At 44.7% G+C, this 25203-nt stretch overlaps 2 protein-coding genes across 2 annotated transcripts in view; one reads left to right on the top strand and one right to left on the bottom strand.

Annotated features, from left to right (window-relative positions):
- LOC134854907 (mpv17-like protein) overlaps window positions 1–25203 on the bottom strand; it is a 518847-nt gene that overhangs the window by 366678 nt on the left and 126966 nt on the right. The gene's annotated exons all lie outside the window — the stretch shown is intronic.
- The window catches only part of LOC134854476 (uncharacterized), a 30146-nt gene continuing 25513 nt past the window's right edge, over window positions 20571–25203 (top strand). Inside the window, exons 1-2 of the mRNA XM_063870737.1 lie at window positions 20571–21452; window positions 22085–22726. Coding sequence (XP_063726807.1) covers window positions 20651–21452; window positions 22085–22726 — 1444 coding nt within the window. The 5' untranslated portion in view covers window positions 20571–20650. The remainder of the gene's footprint in view (window positions 21453–22084; window positions 22727–25203) is intronic.

Raw genomic sequence — 25203 nt, forward strand, 5'->3', positions numbered from 1 at the left:
CGTTATTATTTAATATTTCAGAGCATGAGTAGATAGAGAAAGGAAAAGGTCAATCCATCTCCAATGGATTTAATATAAAACTGTCACACAAAAACATATAGAAATAGGTGGTTCGAGCCGTGTTTTTAATGACAATCACGTAGTCTGAGGATCCGAGACTCAGCTATGTGGTTGTGTTCGCATGCAAACGAAAGCTGATCAAAAGTCGTTTGACTGATGGCCTAAAAATAGTAACTTTTTACTTTGCCCTAGACAGACCAGAAAATCAACTGGCAAGGTCGAGACGGTGAAAAACGAGTGGAATTAAGGTAACTGACGCCTGCCAGTCGTCAATAGGTAATTTTTCTACGCTCCGTCGCTGTGTGATATTTGGGCGAATGTTACATAGACGTTTTTATGGCGCTCCTGGGTGGGCCTGTTAAAGGCATGAAACCATCATGATCAGCAAGCGTTTCAGCGACGTACCCTCCGCTCCGGGCGTATGCCCGAGTTAGAGGCCTTAATGACCGTTTTCGTACTAGGGGGAAGGTGCGTACCCCTCCGTCTAGTACGATTTAGCTTTTTAACTTAGTTAACACCGAAAATTCCGGGGGTCGGAGGGTTAGGTGGGAAATCTAGAGCCCGCTTGTCCTGAGGTCCCAGGACCAAAAACAATTAAAGAGAAAGCGTAAAACCAAACAAAAAATAGTGTATAACCAAGAAAAAGCCAAAAATAATTATTTAAAAACAAAAAAAGTACAAAAAACAGTAAAAAATCCAAAAAAGACCAAAAACAGTAAAAAAACATAAAGTGACAGTTTATATGTTATTTCCGGACGAGATGTGATCTGACCTTCCTATTTGTTGTTGTTTCAGATTGATTTATATCGTTTCTGATAGAGAGATTGTGTGTTTTGGTGAAGGGTTGGGTACCCTCCCTCGAGTGTAATTTGAGTGTTTAAGCACGTTAATGGTGATTTTGCCGGTGACCGGAGGGTAGAGTGGCAGGCTGATCAACGTGTTCCACACTCAACAGGGACATCAAGGACAACATCCGCAACGACTGTTGGGTATCGTTGAAGCAATTTTAGTATCGTTCGGGTACTATTTCCTTAAAACTTAAGTGGTGGGGGGCACGATTGGCGCGGTCCGATTGTACCCTCCATCGATTACAAATTTCCGAGTTAAGGGTCTTAATTCGAATATTTTGGTGCAAAGGAGGGTATAGTACTATTTATTAACGACTATTTATAGATTATTGTCCTTACTATATATTACTTATCTCCTATTTAGACCCAAGAAACACCCATTTTTTGTCGAAAATTACCAATTTTCGACCAAACTGTAGACCCCCAAATTTTCGGATATCCGAGCTTTTCCGATAGGCAAAAAGCTTTTATATAGAGAGTAGCCACGTAGTTCGATCCCCTTTATTAAAGAAACCGCGTGAGCAAAGATTCAGTAGAAGTTAGGAAAACGAGAATTTTTCGACCAAAATTTTGATAATTTTCTGTATTTTGTCAATCTGTTTTGGGGATCGATTTTTTGAGTTTTTAGAGTTAGAGCAATAAAATTTTTTGCGTTAGGAGCGTGCTAGCATAACGTGCTCGGTTACTAGAGAAATTTTTGGATAACCCTCCGAGTAGCTCCGTGGATAGAGCTAACGACTTAAGGTTTGGAAAAGGAAGGAATCGGAGGGTCCAAATTTGATAGTTTTTGGCCAAATTTTTGTTTCTAAACCAATTTTGGTCCGGTTTTTTGCATTATTCCAGTGCCGTACAGGGCTACTACGCTCATTTCAAGTATTTTTAGGCACTTTCGACCGGAATTGCGAAAAAAGTCTTTCAGATCCTACACAGGTGGTGAAAAAGGCCATTTTGACGAACGCGTTTTTGGCGATTTCTCAAAGACTAGTTATCCGATCGGGATAATTTTGGTACCATAAGTCGACGTTTTTGACCACTTTTCCGAATCGCAACCGTTTTTGGGTTGATTATTTCGGAAAAGAAAAATTTTTTAGAATTTGTTGGTTCGGAGGGTCCAAGTAACGGGCAACCCTCCGAGCGGCAGAAAATTTTATCAAAACATCTTTTTATTCAACTGGGAAGGTTGACCGTGTCAGCCAACCTAGTCTTAAGTCAGGTAGACCGCTTTCAGAGGCTTTACTGCGGTGATTTAACCCTTTTTCTTGATTTTAGGGGGAACCCTCCGAAGTGACCCTCCGGAGTCAGCTAAACCCTTTAGCAACCCTCCTTAGTGGAAAATTTCCACGAGATCACCCTAAGAAGTTGAAACAGCTCCCCCTAGAACCCTTAGCTTATTTTGACGCTTTTTGAAGCTAGTAGGAGAACCTTCCAAGTGAGATCAGAAAATTTGAAAATTTTGGAGGTACCCTCCGAAGTGACCCTCCGGAGCGTATTAAGCATCTTATTGACCCTCCTTAGTAAATTTAAGGGGACCCTCCGAAGTAACTTGGGTGATTAAGATACCCTCCTAAGTAACTTGAGTGATTGAGGTACCCTCCGAGGTAACCCTCCGGAGTGTCTTAAACCTTCTAGCGACCCTCCTTGTAAGAGACTTGAGTAAACCTTCTGTGGCAATTTGGGAAACGGAAAATATCCATTTAATTAGGATCATATTAGGATATTAGGCGTGCTTATCAGGATCATAAGAATCCATTCTGACCCGGAAATTCGTGATCAACTTTGGATTCTATATTGGGTGTATTAGAGGGTTACCCGAACAAAATTTTTTTTTGATTGTGATTTTGGTTGAGTGGTTGCCTTGAGCTACTTAATAGGAAAGTTCGGGCAATCCGGGAACAAATAAAGGAAGACCTCGGTGGGTGTATTAAGCAAATACACACCCACTTGAGAAGAAGAATTGTTCCCTACTCTCGTGCACTTGGAGCAGTCCGAGTGTGGGAGAGCTTTTTCATAGATTTGACGAATTTTCGACCAAGAGGTTGCCTTGAGCTACTTAGTAGGACAGCTCGGGCAATCGCAGGACACCTAAAAGAAGACCTCGGTGGGTGTATTAGGCAAATACACACCCACTTGAGAAGACTGTGTCCTGGGCTTCGTTCTTTCGGATCGTTCCGATTGGGGGAAGTCTTTTTCTTTAAGACTAAGTTTTATTTATCTATTTCTGAATCATCACTGCTTTTTATCGAAGATTGTTTAATTTTAACAAAGCAGTGACTTGATAAATTGTGTGGCGATAAATTGATACTGACAAAAGGTCGCTGTCACCTGTAGGATATTCTTATCTGATTATCGATTGTGTTTTGTGTGTCGATTATATCTTGTGGAAACTTAGTGATACTGTTATACTATACAACCGGGTTGAGTTAGCATTATATCAATACTGGGTAGACCCTGTGTGTAACTTTAGCTGAGTCACTAATTTAGTCGTGAGAGATCTAAGAGACATTTTGATACTGACGGAATCGAGTAGGCAGCGTTAAGTGATTTAACTAGATCTTGTTCGTGGTACGTTTGCATTGCCATCAAATTACGAATACTTTCATTTTGTACAAAACTATGCAGCGCAGGGACTCGTTAGGATCGACTACTAAAATTCCCAGGCTAAGCAAGGGAAGCACGCGGAAATTTAGAACTAGGCGTAGCCAAACCTCGTTTAGCAGCGCTTCCGACGCGTTTGCTGAAGACGAATCGACTAAAGGTCAACCTGATCTTTCAGTGATCGAAATGAGACTAAGGAGCGAGAAAAACCTTGATGGCAATCAAGGGCGGAGCGCCGAGGCCGAGCCTGCGAGCGAAACGCCGGTGGATCCCTTTGACGAAGGGGAGCGAACGCTCATTCGACCCGACTTTGAGCCAGACGGGGTCCTCGAACGAGAGGAAGTCGAGAGGACAGAGGAGACCTCGGAGCGTTCCGAGGTCGAACCTCGGGAGGAGGTGTTGTACAGGGGAATGTCCAAGTCAGAGACTAAGAGCTATAAATGGAGAAGGGAACCTTCACATCTGACAAGTGCACACTCATCCTTGGCCAAACAGAGTAACAACGCGATGATGTCGAGTATGAGTCCGGGTGAAGAGCAGACGTTCTCGAAGGCCAAGAAGAGTTGGAAGTCCTTGTACGACGAACGCATGGCGTCACTACCAACTGTAGGTTTGACTTCCAGTGATGGCTACCCGGAGATAACCCATCCGGATGTGAACTTCACACCGTGCCCAAGGAACGACATGAGCAGGGAGGCGTCTTCTGCCTCGCCGACCAGGCCTATGTCAGATGGGATAACGATGGGAGCATCATCAACGTTCGACAGACTGATGACGTCAATGCACAAGCAAAAGGGCGGTGCGTCATCAAGTACTAGGCTACCGCCGCAGCTGACCTCGTCTTCTCTGGGGCTAACCCCGCCATTGGGGGCAGCTGGTGACATAAGTGATATGTTCGCTGGTGTGATGAATGGCCTGGATGAATTGAGGCGAGACATGACTAAGAGGATAGATCAAGTTGACGAGAGAGCTCACCATGGTCGAGAGAATTTGAAAGATGAGCTAACGCACGTGAAGTCGCAGGCGAGGTTTGATCAGGCTCGATTGATTCGTGACACCGATCAATGCCTGGCCGAGAGCCTGGCACAGGCAAACAAAGAGTCAGAGGAAAGAGAGGCTAGGATGACAAGAGAGATCGAGCGATTGTTGAATGATCATGATAATACCTACGCCCAAACGATGACTGGCCTGGAAAGGAGGTTGGACGCCAAATCTGACTTGTTGATGCGGAAGCTTGACGCGATCCTGAATGGGAATAGTTGGCAGGAGCATTCCAACTCAAGGGAGCGCTCACGCCATGCGAATGTTGGAGATGGTACGGGCAACAGTGCCAGAGCCCAGCAAGGCTCGAGAACGAACTACGAACATAGAAACAAGGAGCGGCCAAGGGCAGCCCCGCAGAGGCCTGGCTGGACAAATCCAGTCCCACCGGAGGCAGATGCCACCCCGGAGACAAGATTGCCAACCGTGCCACAAGTCAGTTCAGTACCAGATCTGACTACAGTCTCACAAGACACAACGATGTATGCCTCGATGTTTGAGCCTCTGAACAGATCTCTTGAAACATTCATCACCAAGCTCTCGAAGTCAACCGAGAGAGGAGAGAGGTCAAGAAGAACACTGAAAAAGCCAAAGTCATATAAAGACGAGTCGGACGGCTGCATTGATACTTGGATAGAGGTGATGAAGTTACACTTTGAGGAAGAGAATCTCTCCAAGAAACAAGAGTGCAGCGCGCTGACGAGCAACTTGGAGGGTACTGCACTAAATTGTGTAATGGCGAAAAGAGCCAATGAGAGGGATAGCGCTCGCAAGATATTCGACATCCTGCTGAATCGTTTCGGCTCTGGAGTACAAGGGCACCAGGCCATGGTGAAGTTCGAGAAGAGGCGTCAGAGAGATGAAGAATCAATAGATAAATTCTTGGACGACCTTGAATTGCTCAGGAGGAGGAGCAACCCGGATGAGAGAATATCCGAACGAAACTTGGCGATCGCTTCGAAGTTCATGGATGGTGTAAGGAGTGAGGAGTTGAAGACGATGTTGGCCACTCACTTCACCCTGTCGCTTGACCAGGTACCCACGCCCGACGACTTGCGTATGAAGTCACGCGAGTATTTACTGATAAAACCGAGGGCGCAAAACCGTTACAGCAATTATGGCAACTATAGCGGGACAAACACTGGTGCGAATTCCAGTTGGTACAAACCTCGCGATGACATGGACAAGAGGAGGTCGTGTGCGAATTGTGGTTCGATGGACCATCACGTTTCTGCGTGTTCTGCATACAAACAGAACATGAAGGCCATAGGCTACTTTCTCGAGGACGCTGACGCGACCGACGAGGATCATGAAGAGTACGTGAGAGGGCTCATCATGAAATATGGTCCGAGGTGTTTCTTCTGTAATTTGGAGGGACACTTCAAGTCGGATTGTACTCAATTTTGGGACGCAGTAGCGGACGCGAAACATCCCCGCCACGAAGAGGCGCTTTCGGGTGTCAAGGCCAGTCGAGCACGTCTGATGAACGAGGCTGAATCTCGGAGAAAGGAAACGACACCGAGCACCTTTGCGACCAAAAAGGTTAAGACATGGCCTGACGAGGTGGTAGCCTCGAACCTCGAAGCAGAGTCGTCTAGTCCACTCAAGGTGGATTACGGCCTGGCGGCAAGGACAGCGCTGCAGAATGTCAAACAGGACCTTGCCACGAAAGAAGTGGAGCAATGGGTAAGGTCGGAGCTGGAGAGCACAGATCTTCGGGAAAGTCTTAATGTCCTGAGTAAGACGACAAGAGCAGAAGATGAAAAAGAGCCCAAGAAACAGGGACTAAAACTGAACGTTATATCTGGCAAGACTTTCGGCATGACGAAGGCAGGGACCAAAATAATGTCTATCATCTCAGTCGCAGGGCACCAGGTGGTCAAGAACCTGAGCGAGCCATCCGAGATTACACTGGTCCACCTGGACATCTATGCCGACTACCTGAAGGAGAAGGATCCCAAACTGGACTCCAGGGCAGTGCGAGCGCTGCTCACAACGGGAGGTCCGAGGCTGATGAAAGTGGACGGACATTATATCGATGTCCATGGCCCTTACCCGATTCTGATGAACGTGGATGGCATCAATATCTACACGAAAGCTCACATAACTGATGCGAACGATCAGGTTGGCCGGATATACATTGGTCAAGAGGAACTGAAGGTCAGACGAATCGGACACAACGCGATGCTCGAGCAAGATGCTGTGCATATTGGTTGCGAGGCAGATCTGGCCGCACACGTTCTGGACGTGCAAGGCAGACAGCTTTCAGTAAAGGGACTGCTAGACACGGGAGCAGTAGTCAGTGTCATGCCAGTCAAAACTTGGACCGACATGGGTTTTGAGAGGTCGGATCTCATACCGACAAACATCAGGTTGGCAGCTGCCAATCAGGGAGCGATCTATGTCACCGGGCGAACCCCGATTATCTCACTGCAGCTCGGAGGGAGACATCTTTGGATGAGCTTCCTAGTAGTAGAGAATTTGGACGAATCCGACCAGTTCATCCTAGGAAGGGATTTCGTTCGCAACTTTGACGTCACGATAGATCTCAATGACGGATTGATTAGGATCAGGGATCCTGAAAGAAAGTATGAGAAAAGACCCCTTAATAAGATCTTAATTAATCAGGCCAAGGTGCCGATTTTTCTGGATCGAAAAGTTAGATTAAAACCGAACCAAGCCGTAATAGCAACGTTTAGGATGAGGAACTTGAATGAACTCAGCAATGACAGACAGGTGTGTCTGGTACCAAATCCAAACAGTAAAAGCTCGGCTATTTTAGGAAGAAGCTTCTCGCTCACTCAGAGCGGACTGTGTGTGAGTGTGTTATTGAACACAGAGGCAACAACAGTGACAATACAGAGGGGAAAGAAACTTGGCTACGCTTTGCCTCTGAACACAGACTTTCTGAGTGTGGAGAACTTGAAGAAGTTTGATGTAACTAAGTGTCCATTACATGCGAACCAAGAATGTATAATGAAAAGAGTAATTGAATTGAAATCTTCTAGGAAATTGTTTTCAATGAAGTCGGAAACAGATGATGGGCTGTCTAGTTGTTCCAACTTTCCTGAGAGACCGACGGAAGCAGAGTTAGCAGCGAATAGGCCTGTCCTACCTGAGATAGAGCATCTGAAGGGTAAAATATCCGACAAGGAACTAGATTCGCTCAGGGCGGTGCTAAATCGGAACGCAGACGTTTTTTCGAAACATAAGGCCGACATAGGTTGTTGCAATTTTGTAGAGCACGAGATTGAGATAGAAGAGGGCTCGGTACCTCATAGGGAAGGGGCGAGAAGAATGACCCCAAACAAGTCAGAAGCGTGTAGGAAGGAAATCGAGATGTTAATGGAGTACGACATGATCGAGCCGTCGAAGTCCCCATGGGCTTGTGGCGTGGTCATGGCAAAAAAGAAAGGGGGACAACTCAGATTTTGTTGCGATTTCCGTTATCTGAACGCAGTGACTATAAAGGACGCATATCCGATTCCCCGCATCGATGAGAGCCTATCCAAGCTGGGAGACGCCAAGTTCTTCACAACGTTGGATTTGGGCTCAGCATTCTGGCAAGTGCCGCTCAGAAAGCAAGATCGAGAGAAAACAGGTTTCGCTTGTGAGCTGGGACTGTTCCAGTGGAAGAGGATGCCATTCGGATTGTGCAACGCGACAGCCACATTCCAGCGACTGATGGCTCAGGCACTCACGAGCGTTACTAAGAAGTATGGGAATCTCATCATGTGTTATGTCGATGATGTAGTGATCGCGACACCAACCTTGGAAGACCACATCGAAAGGTTGGAAGAGGTGTTTTCTTGCATGAAGCAGGCGGGTCTGAAATGCAAACCCTCTAAGTGCGAAATCCTCAAAGATTCCATAAAGTATCTGGGCCGCCTGGTTGACAAACATGGAGTGAGACCAGATCCCGAAGCGGTTGAAGCGGTGCTGACCTGGAAGGCACCTAAAACAGATACACAGTTGATGAGTTTTCTGGGATTCGCCAATTATTATCGCGAGTTCATCAAGGGGTATGCTGACAAAATATACCCCATGCAGAAGTTGATGAGAAATAAGGGCAAAAAGTTCACCTGGACTGATGAGGCACAAGTCTCATTTGAAAACATCAAACGCGAACTTTGCGAGGCACCGGTCCTCGGCATGCCAACGGAGAAGGGGATGTTCGTGCTGGACACGGATGCATCAGTGGTTGCGATATCAGGCATACTTCACCAAGAGCAGGAGTGGAACGGGAGAACGGTTCTTCGTCCGATAGCTTATGGAAGTAAAGTCCTGAGTGACACTGAGATGAAGTACGGCGCACCAAAAGCGGAGATGTTTGCTGTGATCACGTTTGTGGAAAAGTACAGGGCCTACTTGGGGAGTGCTCCCTTCAAGTTGCGTGTGGACAATCGTGCCCTTGCCTGGCTGAAAACCTATTCGATGGACCAGAGCTACATTGGTCGTTGGATCGTGCGCTTGGATGGATACCACATGATCATAGAGCACCGTACCCGTGACAAGCACCAGAACGCAGATAGCCTCAGCAAAAAGACAGAATTTTATGAGCGCCTCGAAGAGAAGCAAGTTAACCAATCAGAGATCAAAGACGGGTTTTCCTTTCTGGACAAAGAAACCTATGATGAGCTGCCACTTACTAGGTGGTTAGACAAATCAGGACATCCTATACCTGGACACCCTGACCTTCCAGTGGAGACGGCTGCGGAGATAAAGCTTTTAGCCAGAGGCGAACCCGTTCCGTTGGATCTGCTAGTCCGATCCAACTTGGTACAGCAAGAACTGACCAGGCTGGGTATAAACAGCATCGCTTTATTGAATAAGACGGTGAACGTGGCGCCGGACGTCATGGGAAAACTCCGTGACTTGTTGGATAGGGAAGTGGATAGGCATGATCGTGAATGGAGGGAAACCATGCAGAGGTTGACTGTCACCGAGAGAACGGAGAAGAGGCCAGTGTCCATTCGCAGCCGAGGCGTTGAACGGGATTGCAGGTCGATCGTCAACCAGCTGGTGACCTCGATGCCGAAAGAAGTATTGTTGAGAACTTCGTTCACTGAATATGGAACATCGAATCAAAACCAAGCTACTGAGGAAGTCAGGATCAGATCGAAATCTAGCTTCACGAGGAGAGTGCACTTCACGGATGCAAAAGAGGAATACGAGCCAAGCCCAGATTGTTCGTCCATGGACGAGACAATGTCCGGGGAGTCTGACACCTTCGAGCCAGTCAAGGACGTCTCCTCTGATGAGTCAGACATCTTTGAGCCCGTGCAGGACGACTTGTCCGGGGAGAGGTTGACTAGACCACCTAGGGGCAGAATTTTGTCTGGGGAGTCGGGTTCAAAGCGACCGATGGACAGAGTTTTGTCCGGGGAGTCAAGAAACATCTCAGACAACTTGGAATATGATGTTGAGGAATCAGTCGTTTCAAGTGGTGACTCGAGACCCCAGTCCTGGGACAACACGTCTGAAACAACTTCCAATTCCGATGTGTCAGAGATTGCGATCCACTCCTTATTGGTAGACTGGAAGCAGCGTGGGCTGGACCGGGAAATACATCAGGATCCAGACAGGGACAGATACACCTCAGATGAAGAGGGCACTGTGGTAGACAATGCCGCAGACGAGCTCGAACTGATAGCAGTTTCAAAACGCCCAACCAGATTGCTGCCACATGGTACGGTCGTCCGTACCAATCTGGAACCATCTGTGCAAGAAGCGACGCCTTTGAAAAAGATATGGTGTGTCAAGTTGATGGACGATGCTCATGCTCCGGAGATAATGAGTGGGCAAATGAACGTGGTGAAGACGTATTTGAAAGCCAGGTACAGGCTGTCGGATCTCCTGAGGGCTCAACGAAATGATAGAATGACGAGCAGTCTGAAAAGATGGATCGAGAATGGAGCACCTGACAAGGGAGACTTGGAAGAAGACAGCTACAAAATCCTGAAGCAGTTTTACCTGAAGAGAAAAGACTTGTTGTACCTGAATAAGGACGGAATCGTAGCCTGTAAGCGCAAGGAGGAGGACAAGGTCCTTTATAAATACAACTCAATAGTGTTACCACAGTTGTACCAGACTGAGTTGCTCTTTCGCTCACATGATCAGATGGGACATCAAGGCGTGGACAAAGTGTATAACAGGATACAAAAACGATTCGAATGGCCGGGGTTGAAGAAGGCTTGTGAGAAATGGATAGCCGCATGCCTGTCTTGTCAACAGGCAAAGGATCCCAGGAAACTAAGGTTCCCCCTACAGTCAATAGAATCGTCAGGTTTCAACGAAGTGGTGCAAATTGATCACCAGAAAATCTGCATGACAGCAACGGGCTATAATCAGGTGCTGGTAATGATCGACCATTTTACGAAGTATGCGGAGGCGGCACCCTGCATGACAGCATCGGCAGAAGAAACGTGCGATCATTTGATAAACGTGTGGATAGCAAGGCATGGCTGCCCCATCACGTTCCAATCTGACAATGGCAAAGCATTCGTAGGTGATCTCACGAAAGAGTTAATGAAAAGGTCGCAGGTAGCGCAGGCCCACTCGACCACTTATCACCCGCAAACGAATGGCCTAGTCGAGAGGCAGAATCGCACACTGGTATCCATGTTGAGAGTCTACTGCTCACGCTACATGGATGACTGGGACAAGCACTTACCGCAAGTGATGGGTGCTTACAACAGCACGCAGCATTCCACCACGGGAATAAGTCCGCATATGATGCTCACGGGTCATGAAAAAGCACTCCCGTTAACGTTCTTCTACCCTGAATATGAAGGGAAGAGGACAGCACCGCAAACGTACGTGCGGGACGTTATTAGAAGACAACAGGACCTCAATGACTTATGCAGGAGGAATACGCAACAGGCGCAAATTAGACAAAAAAGGAGGTTTGATAAAAGAACAGCCGATGCAAAAGCCTACTCAGTTGGCGATTACGTCTGGGTGTTCCAGGAAGTGGTTCCACCAAAAGGAACCAAGAAACTATTAAAGAAATGGCGTGGTCCATTTCAGATAACAGAGGTGCATCAAGGAGGTCGTTTTTATCGGCTGAGCACCGGAAGAGCGGCTCATTACAAGAATATCAAACCACACAACGCCTCGTCCGAGGATTGGTGCATCCCAGCGGACATGCAAGAGGGAGACTATTTAATAGTGGATCCTGCTTGTGAAGTGAATGAAAGGGGTACTCGCGACAAGAACGACGGGAATGAGATGGTGGACAATTGTGATCTACCACTGGATCTCGAGTTGACTGAGCGAGTAGAGGTGGACGATGAAACTCTACCATATGCCGAAGAAAACTGGGATTGCCCAGAACAAACCGAAATTGACAAAGGAATACAGCCTGACTTTCCGCTCACTATGGAGACACGCCAAAGTAAGAGGGGAAAAAACCAGAAGAAATACAATCCGTATGGCGAGGACTTCGTTGTAGACCGGATAGTAGTGAGTGATGTCATAGACTCGCTGGTGGGGCTGGACGAAGTAGCAATCCTAAAAGAAATCGACCTTGTGAACGATATGGATCAAGATTGGATCGACGATCGATCAGAACCGGAAGTGGAGTTCGAACCAGAAGCGGAACAGACTCATGAGCAAGAACTAACAAACTTGCGCGTGCTCGAATGGCTCCACGATCTGCCGACAGATCCAAAAGAGACGATCCTGACGATTCAGGACGTCGACAGAGATGGCGTCAGATACATCAGTCATGACAATACCGAGTCCAACTGGGTCGCCCCAGATGGTCCTCTACGTGTTCCACAATCCAACCTCGGTCTCCTAGACTTTGGGCGATCGACGGGGACGTCGATGGATATTTTTGTCCGGGGAGTGGGGGTAGGACTCACCCACACCGAAAATCTCATGATAAAAAAATTAAAATCGGCAAGGGAAACCGGAGAACTAGAGACAGAGGGCGAGACTGCTAAGGAACCACCTTTTGGACGAATCTTTGAATCGTATTTTGATCTCCCGAACCATTATTCGAACAATATCGTGATAACGGACAGCGATTTCATACTCACGGAACGCACATGCGCCATAGCGATAACTGCGGACGTAAGCTTCAAAACAGCACTAGCGGCCGACTTTAAAAGGGAGTACAAGAATATCGAGTTTTTAAGGAAACAGAGGCCGGGTGTAGGAGGAGTGATAGCGTTGCCCCCTGTTGCATCACAGATACCAGGGAAATATTTGTGTTTTTTGGTTACGAAAGCTACTGATAGGCAACACGTGAATCCGGAGAGCTTGGTGTTGGCCTTGACTCGACTTAGGGATTTCCTGGTTGAGAGAGGTGTGACCTCTCTCTCGTTGCCAGTGTACGATCCTAATAGGGGAAAGCTACATCCGAGAGAGTTGTACGCTCTTGTGCATGTGATATTTTCAGAGACTGACATAGAGGTTTACTTACATAAAAAATACTATCTGAGCATATGCTAAGAATTGCGCTCGGCGATAAGTGGTTTTTATTAAGTTGCTCGATAAGAATTAGAGTCAAGTTTTAGATTAGGTTAGGTCTTAGGTACAGTATTAGGGATTAGGTTTTTATGTGATGTTTATGTTATGTTATTGTTATGATATGTTTTATGTTTGTGTCATCAAGGTGACAGCGCTTATTCGTGCTACTCTGACAAAGATAAAGGTGGACGATCCACCTTGGTGCTAAAATTTTAAATCAGAATTGAAAAAGAGAATCTGATACTCCCTATGCTCTTGGCAGGTCTGACCGTAACCGCCACAAGGTCGAAGAAGACGGCGCGAACCCTGGCAGACACTAAGTTAGAAATGGAAGTAATCAGTCAATGTGGATCTGGAGGACTTGAAGATTATAGGCCCTCGCGAATCAACATGGCCAAGTTGAAACTGGAAGGACAACTCGACGTGGTCGAGTACAGTCGAATAACTGTGCCGGAATCGGTCCATATGGGAGATCCGGCAGGGGGTTATGTGGAAATGTTGAAAGCGAGGAACTCCGCGAGAGGGCACCTGATGGCTTGGAACGAGAAGCGAGCCATGCAAGAATACTTGAAGGGGCTTACGGAGAACTCCAACTTCAATCGAAAAGAATATGGGACAGTAATGTCATCAGAAGCGAACGAAATTGGATTAGAAAAGTTGCTAGAGATTTCTTGGAGGGCGGCCCTCCAGAAATACTTTGATGAGACGATGAATGCACCTGCGACTGTAGCAGCATACCTGGCTCATCCTTGCGTGAGAACTGATCTGCAAGTACGACTGGCTTGGTGCTTGATGGGCATCAAAAAGGCGGAGTATGAAGCCAGTAATGACTCGAAATCACGAGAACAGGAGCTAGAGTTAATGGAAGCTCTACGAGCATTGATTTCGAAAGACGATTCAGCGATAGCATGGGCTAAGCGTAAGGATGCCCTTTGCTTTGTCAGGTTCGTGGTGGATCGCATCCCCACTCCTGTGTTGGGAGAATGTATAAAGATCATTCGGCAAAAGGGAGTTGATTGCGAAAGGAACTTCCTTAGGGCACTCCTAGAGCTATATCAGGACATGCCATTGACCGTGCCAAGCAAGGAGTCGAATGATATGGAAAGCTATCGCAAGTTGGAAGAGGTGAGAAGATACTCCAACAAAGAATTGAGAGTGAGCAGAGACTTGATTGAAGCGGCCAGAGGACAAAAGGAGTTTGCAACACTAGGGAAACTGAAGTCGTTCCAATACGTGTCTGGTATACCAGGGATGGCGTATAATCCCTTCGTGAACGAAGAAGCCAGGGAAGCATACTTCGACTACGAGCAAGTCACAGTGCTCAACTTCTGGGTTGAACGAATTAAGGAGATCGGAATGCTGATGGTGGAACAACCCAAGCTGGGAATTATTTTGGAGGAACGAGTAGTCGAACCCTCGATTCCCGAGCTAAAAGGGCAAGTGAGTTTTGATTGTTGTTCTTGGGACGGTCCCTTGAAAACCAGTCTAGTGGTGATGTGGGAACTCATGAAGCCTTCCTGGTGTCCCCATCCTAACGCAGGCTTAATCTGGGACATGACCGCGGATGTCATATTGGAAAGGGATGATGATGCGAGTTTACATGATCTGGCCATGATACATCACCTGCTAAGCATGAGATTGATGAAGAAGAAGAGCAACCCGTCCACGGAGCTGTCCGAGGAAGGTACGTCGAGTGATTGGTTGGAGCAAGGCACATGCTTGGCTCAACACAGTGGGATGGAAGGACATGTTTGTAACGTGGGACACTGCCTGATTACGCTGAGCGAGCAGCATCGACAACTGGCACGATTGTATGGAAGATTAAGCATGTCAGATAAGAGTGCCATGGAATTGGTCGCAGACTGCCATGGGGTGACGGACGTAAACCTGATCACAGCCTTGGGATTTTATAGCATGACGAGTTCGATAGAATCGCTCGAGCGCTTGGAGCGTGCCCATGAGCTAGTGACGTCCCTCAGCGTGGAGATATTCCCTGGAGCATTACAGACAGAGCAAAAGATTGGAGGCTGGCGAGAAGCCCTAGAGAATGAAATGAATCTGAGGGATAGTGAAGCCTATCACAGACCTACTGGTTCAAAATATATGGTGGGTTCAAGCTCCGCGCCATACTGCAATAGCAAGTATCCTACGCACATGGTGGTGATGGATGCGAGGACGCAACAGGTGTTGGTTGACCAGCTTTTCTCTGTGCCAAAATGCGTGAGGTTGGCCAGAATGTCAGAGAGGTCATATGACTTGTTGGCAAAGATCTTTCGGGCAGTCCCGAAGAGATCCGAAGGCGAGTTGCAAGACGTTGTGGGTGAAGAGTTCATGATACTGAACGAAGGCAACGTGAGTGAGTTCCAGAAGCAGAAAGCGAGTGGAGCGTTACCCACTGAATTCCCCACCATAGAAGAGAAAGACGATCTACATAGAATCCTGATGGAAGTGGAACCGTTGCTGGGAGCCTCAGGGTATCGAACCCGAAGGAACATAGTGAGAACCCACGGGGAATATCCTTGCCACTGCTTAGCGCAGACGTTGTGGTACCCCAAACGTGGGAACCTGATCCTAATTTGGGACGTGGAGGAGTTGTACTCCACGGGGTTGCCCGATCAGAATCAACCAGTGTCAATCGTGGTGGTTAGCGCCATGCTAGCAGTGAGATGGTTGGAGGCTTATGCGGACACAAATGAGCAGGAGACGGCCGTGCCGACTCCTGAACAGCTGAGCAACGTGAAAATGAGTAGTGAATTGGATCTTTTCAGAACCACTTGCAAGGTTCTGAGAATACCTAAAGCCATTGAAAGAATATGGTCAAGGCAAAGATTGATGCCTTGGTTCCGTGCAGTGATGACATCTTGGATGTATGAACGCGCGAAGCGTCACATGTCAAGGAACACGGAAGCCTATCAATCTTTCCAGCTAGACATAGGACCAGGAGCCTATAAGAGAGCTTTCCTGACGCATAGAAACGCGGTCACCACTGCGGTGAAGCGAGTAGCTGGAGCGCCTTGTGTTACTGAAGATGAAAAGAAAGAGGTCTTAAGAGCTGACCTAGAACGAAACGTGAGCCTGTGTCTTCACAACAGCTTTTGCAGGAACCGGGAGCAGAAGGTGAATGTGGACTTACTACCTTGTTGCAAACCGAGGCTGTTGGAGCAGGAGGGTTGGGGCACGGCCCGCAACTCTCTGGACATGTTAGAGAAAGTTCTGGAAGACAGTGACGCTGAACATCAGGATGGAGAAATGATGGAATGAAGATGACGGAGGAAGAGAAGAGAAGGAGAAAAAACTTGATTGTCTTTGTGTGTAAAAACTTGAACAAATCAACCAAGTTTTGATTATTGAACTTGTGAAACTTTTTGTTTTGATTTAGTTTGGTCAGGCCAAACTTTGAAAATTGTTGCAATTGTTAAAATTGTTGAAATTGTTGATTTTAGTTACTACTATCTATGTATGTATATAAGGAGCATAGGTGAGTATATTTACCTATTTATTCACGACTGAAGTTTTTAACCTGTGTAAGACACAAATTCACTGTGTGGCGACATGGTAAGTTTGAGTAAATTCGCTCGAGAAGGGTGGGTAACTCAATAACTTTCCTAGCCACAGAGTTTCTTAGTTTTAATATTGAAAGGACCGCATAAATGACTAATTATACTTGGTGAGTGAAGTTAAGTTAATTTTAACGGGTGCGTGGCCGTGCCACGTCCCACTTTTTAATCAGAAGCGAAAAGAAGTTTTATGGCGAGATGACGTAAGTAGTCAGAAAGGAAATTTTATCTAGGACACTCCTCATGGTGCAACTTTTGTGAAAATGTTGAAAGGCAGTGAGATGTAGTACGATGCCATTTGTGAACACGTAGTGAGTTGAGGTGGAGTAGATAGATTTCATTTTCTTATGCGATTTGTAAGATTGGTTACAGAAAACTGGATACCTACTTGACGATAACCCGGTGTTGTGCGATCAATAGGGACATTGATGGAGACTTGTCCGGGGAGTATGTGCCATTCCGCCGGATGACACAGTATAACCTTCCCGCGACGGAAAAAAAAGTGACTAAAGGCCTTACGAACAGAAAAGTGTTGCGACGGAGGGTCAGAATGTTCTGGAATTTTTATTTTTAAAATTTCGATTTGAAGGGGAACATTTCTGAGAAATAGAAAAAAGACGGCCATTTTGAATAAAATAGAGAAAAATCAGAACGACGCCATATTTTGTGACGAACGGTTGTATCCGAGACGAGAAAATTACGGAGCCTCTTATCGTGGCAATAACACACGATAAGGACCTTAGTGACGGATATTTGTGGAGACGGAGGCTTCAGTGGGGGGAAGAGAAATACCACGGAACCCTCCCGGGACACGAAATATAGGAGATAAGAGTGTTGTCTCAAGAAAATCACGGGAGCGGAGGCTTGGTCCCCCAGAGACTGTTATATGTGAAGGGACTGTGTAAACTAGCCATAACAGTTGCTGTAATGTCCTAGATCTGAATTAAACACCGTTATTATTTAATATTTCAGAGCATGAGTAGATAGAGAAAGGAAAAGGTCAATCCATCTCCAATGGATTTAATATAAAACTGTCACACAAAAACATATAGAAATAGGTGGTTCGAGCCGTGTTTTTAATGACAATCACGTAGTCTGAGGATCCGAGACTCAGCTATGTGGTTGTGTTCGCATGCAAACGAAAGCTGATCAAAAGTCGTTTGACTGATGGCCTAAAAATAGTAACTTTTTACTTTGCCCTAGACAGACCAGAAAATCAACTGGCAAGGTCGAGACGGTGAAAAACGAGTGGAATTAAGGTAACTGACGCCTGCCAGTCGTCAATAGGTACTTTTTCTACGCTCCGTCGCTGTGTGATATTTGGGCGAATGTTACAAAGACTACTGTCCCAAGACTACTGTCCCAAGGCTAGTGTCCCAAGACTACTGTCCCAAGGCTAGTGTCCCAAGGCTACTGTCCCAAGACCACTGTCCCAAGGCCACTATCCCAAGACCACTATCCCAAGACCACTGTCCCAAGACCACTGTCCCAAGACCACTGTCCCAAGACCACTGTCCCAAGACCACTGTCCCAAGACCACTGTCCCAAGACCACTGTCCCAAGACCACTGTCCCAAGACCACTGTCCCAAGACCACTGTCCCAAGACCACTGTCCCAAGACCACTGTCAAAAGACCACTGTCCCAAGACCACTATCCCAAGACTGCTCTGGTCCAGGACTGCACTGTCCCAAGACTGTTGACAAGTGTCTGAGCGGTGGGACCTCTTTCTTCCTCGTTATGGGGACTTCTTGACTCACTGTACCTTATACCACCACTCAAGCTCTAGTAAAAATTTTCCCAAAAACCCTCTCTTAGTGGCCAAATGCTGACCCCCCCTTTTTTTTTTAGTTACCTCTTTTTCAATGTTCCAAGCAACTTGAAACCAAAACCTGTGCGCAGGTATCTTGTGATCACCTGTTCGTATAAAAGCCAAACACAAATCCTTACCAAAATGCAACAAAAATCTAAGCAAGAAAAAGTAATAAAAACAGAAAGATGAATCCACCTAAAATTCAAAGGTGACAAATGTCTACCTTCTATCGAAAAAATGACTGGTACCTAATTGCCACGCGTTTCCTTCCCCCCTGCTAGCGATCTTATGGGGTATCATAAAAACTGTCTATGTCCGTTCCCCCCTACCGATCCGACCAGGGTACCTACCTTAACCTAATTCCAATTTTGGATATCCGCTTCCTATGACCAACGCGTGTAAATGACTAATGTAACTAAATCAACGATGTCGACTAATTAGTCACTCTAATTTCCCCCTTTTTTACAATTTACAACCGCCAACCTCTAACTTAACCAGCCCCCCTTCTAACCTCCCCCCTTTTTAGCCCCCCTTCTTAAGCCTAAAATTACCTTAAGCGCCGGGTGCTAAACCTCTCAAGAGAAAACCGTAGACCTGTCTCCAGGCCTGCTCAAGTAAAAACGTTCCTCAAAACCAGGGGATTTCGCTTATCCAATTTTACACTTATCTCCTATAATGTAATGTGGATTTTAACGATACCCGTTCTGCCCAACTTGAGAACTCGAGAACTGCAAAATCCTTCTTTGCTACTTTTCTACTCGACTGGTCACCTTTTCCAGTCCAGTCTCCTATTGGTTCAGCTCAAGTGCTCCTGAACCACTTTCCCACTCGGCTGGTCACCTCTTCCAGTCAAGTCTCCTATTGGTTCAGCTCAAGTGCTCCTGAACCACTTTCCCACTCGGCTGGTCACCTCTTCCAGTCAAGTCTCCTATTAGTTCAGCTCAAGTGCTCCTGAACCACTTTCCCACTCGGCTGGTCACCTCTTCCAGTCAAGTCTCCTTGTTGTACAGCTAAGTTCCAAGCTATCTGAAAACCCTTGACAACGCCCCACACTCGGGCACTTTATTGAGGTTACTGGGTTAAATTGCTAGGTTGATCGAAACGATCGAACTTGTAAAACAGTATGGGTATACTATTCAATTAATATAAAGGTTTGATCCAACTAATCTGGTGTCAAAGTCACCGTCTTTTTTCGTTTTATGGTTTTTTTTTCCTTTTTCTATTCTTTTCTGGTTTTTGTTTTGCTTTTTGTCTTTTTGCTCGTGTTTTTGTCCCCCTAGTTGCCCCCTTTTACTCGGTTAGCTAAGCCTCGTTCGGAGAGCGTACCAGGAAGTTTTCTCGAGTTTTCTTAAAAAGCTATCACGGTACAACCGGAAGGTTTGCACGTTCCTGTCGAACCGCACCGCCGGTACTCTAGAATGGGCATTTAGCCCGAAGCTGTCTCAAGTGGGTTCGACTCCGTAGTCTTGATGTCGTAAACACCCAGGAGCGCCATAAAAACACTAGGTAACATTCGTCTACTGTAGTCACACATGAGGTTTAAGAAAAATAGGCCCTATAACCATTGGCTCAAGAGTCAGGGACACTATCTCTTGTGTTTTTCTACCTCAAATCAGTCGGAGCCAATTCGGTTCGCTTGTGACATGAGACTACGACCCGTTACAGCTTAAAGGCTACTACCAAAATATCCCCCCCCACTCTTGAAATAAAAACGTCCCCATACTTAGGTCTCTAGATTTGGGGGTGCAGATCGCTACGCAAAGTTCAATTTCTCGACAACGCCTTAAGCGCTATCGTAGAGGAAGGACGGCTAAGATAAATTAACATTACGACGATGCATTTAATGCTGATTTATGACTTCATTGCTGATATATGCATTTTTATATCGCTGGTATGGCCCTATCCAGCTTGTGCACTTACCGTAACTAAACGGAAGGGCCCCTTTTGTAATTTAGTTTTTTTGTTTGTTTATCATGAGTACCGGAGGTGCGTTACTCGCGTTTTGTTTAAAGTCTGCTGATAAGTGTGTGAAAACGTTCGTAACTTATTTTTTAAATTTCTATCTTGCTGATGTAAATGTACGAAAACCCGCAAACATATAGCGTTTGTATGGCCCTATCCAAACTTGCGCATGGGCCGTTGCATGAAGAAAGGGGCCATTTTGATTGTATTTTTAGATTTTACAGATGCATAAGTGGATGTGAAATGAAAATAGCAATTATGGATAGCTATTTAGAACTTAATCTGCAATTTGATAGCCATGAATGATCAATTTAATGTTTCAAGACCGTGTCCGGATCAGGCTTCAACTGGTAGATTGACCGACAACTCTGCGCAACATTTGAATTCGTCTCCTGGACAAGCAATTATAAACACACACTTCATACCAATTGTCAGACAAATGCATCCAAATGTTTACCAAGCAACCTCGACATCAATACAAAATTACGGTTTTTCAAATTCTGTGCCTTCTAATGTAACTATGCAACCGGTTGGGATGGTAGCCGGTTCGAACAATGGGCAGCAACTAAATGGCAACCGATTTCCGGAGTCCACTAATTACGCCATTGGATCTAACCATTCGAACACCTTCTCAGATCAGACAATTTACAGAGCTCCAATGTCTTATAATGTTATTACTCCAAAGATGCATCCCAATAAGACGTCCACGATGCAGTATATGCCTCAAACAGTCCTATATTATCCGCAAAATGTTGCACCTCCGATGATGCAGCAACACGCGATTCGACCTTGTCAAGATCCACCAACAATCGTTCGATCTCAGTCGATGAACATCGCAAATACTGAAATAAAGAGAGACCAGGTCGCCGATGGAGATTACTTTCCTGGAATCTTAACATTCGCCAAAAGCGAAAATCAGCAATTCGTTTCGTGTAACTCATCGGCAACGAAGGTTTCGCAATCAGAAGAATATGTTACGCCACAGAACTCAGCTGCAAGTAGTTCAACTTCAATTGTTTCGTCTGGTAGCTCCAATGAAGATCAGATTTCAAAGGGATCTTCCAAATCATCTCCATCGCCAGAGGAATGGGCATCAGACTGTAAGATTATTTGAGTCTATCTGTTGGGTATTTACTTCTACTTGTTTCAGGAGGAAGTAAATTTCACTTAATTAGATCCTATTTTCTGTACATATTTTAATTTTTTTAAAATCAAAAGTGGGTTTAATACTTCAAATTTCCAGCCGAATGAAATGAAGCAAATGGTTTAATAATAATCCGAGTTTTTCATTTGGTTAATTTACCCTTGCGATATTCGATCGATGAAATCAGATAATTTTCAGTAAAACAGTGACGTCTCAATGGTAGTTTTTATTCGAATTGCCGTCATCAGGGTGGAATTTTTTCTATGAACGTTTCTTGGGGGTTTCTTTTTTTTTCAACTCACTGATGACTATACAAATACAAAGTCTTTGATGGTTACATGTCAGTATTTAGACAGCCGCGTATTCATACTGGTCAGTATTTAGACAAATACTGTTTCAACCAATCAGAATCGAGACAAAGAAGAAATTAATAAATAATTATTATTTATTTTGGTTTATTTATGTTTTTTCTCGATTCTGATTGGTTGAAACAGTATTTGTCTAAATACTGACCAGTATGAATACGCGGCTGTCTAAATACTGGCCGCACTCCGTCTTTGATATCATATCACAATACGCGATGTTTAGTTGACATGGACCTTTCGCAACTGCCAGCTTTCAACTTCAACTTGGAAGAGATCTGCGAAGACGTCCTTTTCCCCGAGCAGGATGACTTTGACGATATTCTCATCGATGACCTCGCTCTGTCCCCCAAATCGACTCCTCCGGGGCCCCTCTCAACAGAACCTAATCTGTCTCCACTCTCTATCAAATCAGAAACAAATAAACCTCGCACTTGTAATGCAACTCAAATTTCTGGCAATCAAAGGCTACAAGAACCCTTGACCGGTAACAACGGTCAGCATGTTAATTTCAGCCCGTCACGAGGAATGGATCAGACAAATTTTGCAATTCTGAAAACGGACTCGCAGCAATTTTGTAGCTCTACGATGCCATTTGGCTCAAATTCGGGATGTACTTTAGTAAAAACTGAACAACCGAGTGCGGCCTCCTCGTTAACAGTTGCTCCTAGCGGGCAAGTGATGGGAAGCTTACGCGACGATAGAGTAACTTCGTCTACAGACCAGAGCCCAATTTTGTCCTCAACTGGAAATGTGAGAAGACGACGAAGACCGGACAGGCCAAGTAATGTGAAAGAAGCTTGCTCCATTTGTGGGGACAAAGCGAGTGGATACCACTACAATGCACTTAGTTGCGAAGGATGTAAAGGTATGCTCTCAAAATTGAAGGCTACTGTCAATTGAATGAACAGAGCTACACCTGCTGACAAAATAGATCAACGTTTCGTTAAAGAATTGCTAAATTTCTGACCAGGCAGAAGTAATAAAGAGCAATTTGTCTAAGTGTCAATAAGCGAATCGAAGAGACTTGCTTAGGTCGTGCATCTCCGGAAAAATCTTGAAAGGTGTGCACTCCCTAATTTGATTTTCGAGGTTTGACTTTTGATTTCTTTAACAATTCAGATTCATCTATCTATCTATTATTTAATTGGCGTTTCATGTGACACATGTTTAAGAAGTCCCTATTTTGACATGTTTAAGAGAACCCTGTGTTTGCATGTTTAAACTTTTTCAACGTATTATTTTTTGCATGTTTAACGGAAGGGTTTTTGCGCTTTTAAACCATATCGTATATTAAGACGCTTAAGAAATTTCATTTGGCACATGTTTAAGAAGTCCTTATGTTGGTCTGTTAAAAGGCCAAAACGTTGCAAGGGTTGAAAAGTTTGCTCAAGTCAGCGTTTCAAAATCGGTTGGAGCTCGAATGCTTTAAATCTTACTTTTCCTTTATTCGCAACGTAAAACTATCAATTCACTTATTAATTTTGAATTTCTCATTTATAGTGGATTTCTCAACGCCATATCTCGAAAACCATAAGGATTTGAGTAGTAATGGTGCTAAGAAAAGCTGCAAATCTAGCATTCAAGTATAACGGCTCAAACCCTTTTGGTTTTCGAGATATGGCGTTTTTTATGATTTTTTTATATTTTTTTTTCAAAAAACTTAGATATTAAAAACTAACCGAACGTCAAATTATCAAACCTATAGTGGGGTGCTGCCAGGCTACAACTTCAGGGGATGCGAATGTGACGTCCATGTGCCAACTTCAGGGGATGCGAATCTGACGTCCAAGTATGACTGCTCAAATCCTTTTGGTGTTCGAGATATGGCGTTTCTTAATTTTTATCAGAAAACTTAGATATAAAAAAAAACTAACCAAACTTTAATACCTCAACCCTATAAAGGGGTGCTATCAGGATACACTCAGAGGTTACAAATCTAGCGTCCAAGTATGACTGCTCAAATCCTTATGGCTTTTGAGATATGGCGTTTTTATGGTTTTTTCATTTTTTAAAACTTAATTATAAAAAAAATGTCCGAGCTTGAATTTCTCAACTCTATAGTGGGGTGATATCAGGGTACATTCAGAAGCGGCCAATTTCGCGTCCAAATTTGACTGCTCAAATTCTTATAGTTTTTGAGATATGATGTTTATGATTTTTTTTAAATTTTGATATAAAAACTAACCGAACTTAATTTTCTCAACCCTATAGTGGGGTGCTATCAGGGTACACTCAGAGTTTATAAATCTAGCTTTCAAGTATGACTGCTCAAATCCTTGTTGTTTTCGAGATATGGCGTTTTTTATTTTTATTTTTTCAAAAAAACTTACATATAAAAAAAACTAGCCGAACATGAATTTCTCAACCCTATAGTGGGGTGGTCTCGGGGTACACTCAAGGACTGCAAATCTATCGTCTAATTATTACTACTCAAATCCTTATGGTTTTCGAAATATGGCGTTCTTCGTGATTTCATTTTTTTTTTCTTCAAAAAGCTTAAATATAAAAAATCTCAACCCCCCTATTTTGGGGTGCTATAAGGGTACACTCAGGGGTGCAAATACGGCCTCCAAGTATCACATTCGGCACATGTTTAAGATGACTATGTTGACATGCCTTTCAACGTATAATTTTTTGCATGTTTAACGAAAGAGTTGGCATGTTTATGCTATATCGTTTTTTAATGTGTAAGAAATATCACTTGGCACATGTTTGAGACGTGTTTGTGTTGAAAACACAAGCCTTGCGAGAGTTGGAATGCTTACAAAAATCGCCGTTTTAAAATATGTTGGAGCGCGAATGCTTTAACTCCACATTTTTTTTTTCGAGTTATGAGGTTTGTTAAGATTTTTCCTTTTTTCAAAAAGGATTAGAAATAAAAAAACACTAACCAAACTTGAAATTCTCAACCCGAAATCGAGGCGCCGCCAAGGTACACTCAGGGTTTGAATGCTTTTGGTTTTTCAAATGCTTTTGGTTTTTGAGATATCTTAGTTTTTTTATGATTTTTTCATTTTTTTTTTGAAGAAATTAGCTATAAAAAAACTAACCGAACTTGAAATTCTTGTCCCTAATTTGGGGTGCTGCTAGGGTACCCTCAAGGATTGCAAATCTGGCGTCCAAGGGTGATTCTTCAAATCCTTTTGGTTTTCGAGATATGACGTTTCTTATGATTTTTCTTTTTTTATCAAAAAATTTGAATTTAAAAAAATCTAATCGATCTTGAAATTCTCAAATCTAATGGTTTTAGATAATTTATCCACGAGGGAAAGAACCAACATACGAGCTGTCTAGCTCATCATGGAGAACCGCTGTTGTGCCCCTGCTTATAAACTACATGCA

This window comes from Symsagittifera roscoffensis, chromosome 9 (genome assembly GCF_963678635.1).
Source record: "Symsagittifera roscoffensis chromosome 9, txSymRosc1.1, whole genome shotgun sequence".
NCBI classification, from domain to species: domain Eukaryota; kingdom Metazoa; phylum Xenacoelomorpha; order Acoela; family Convolutidae; genus Symsagittifera; species Symsagittifera roscoffensis.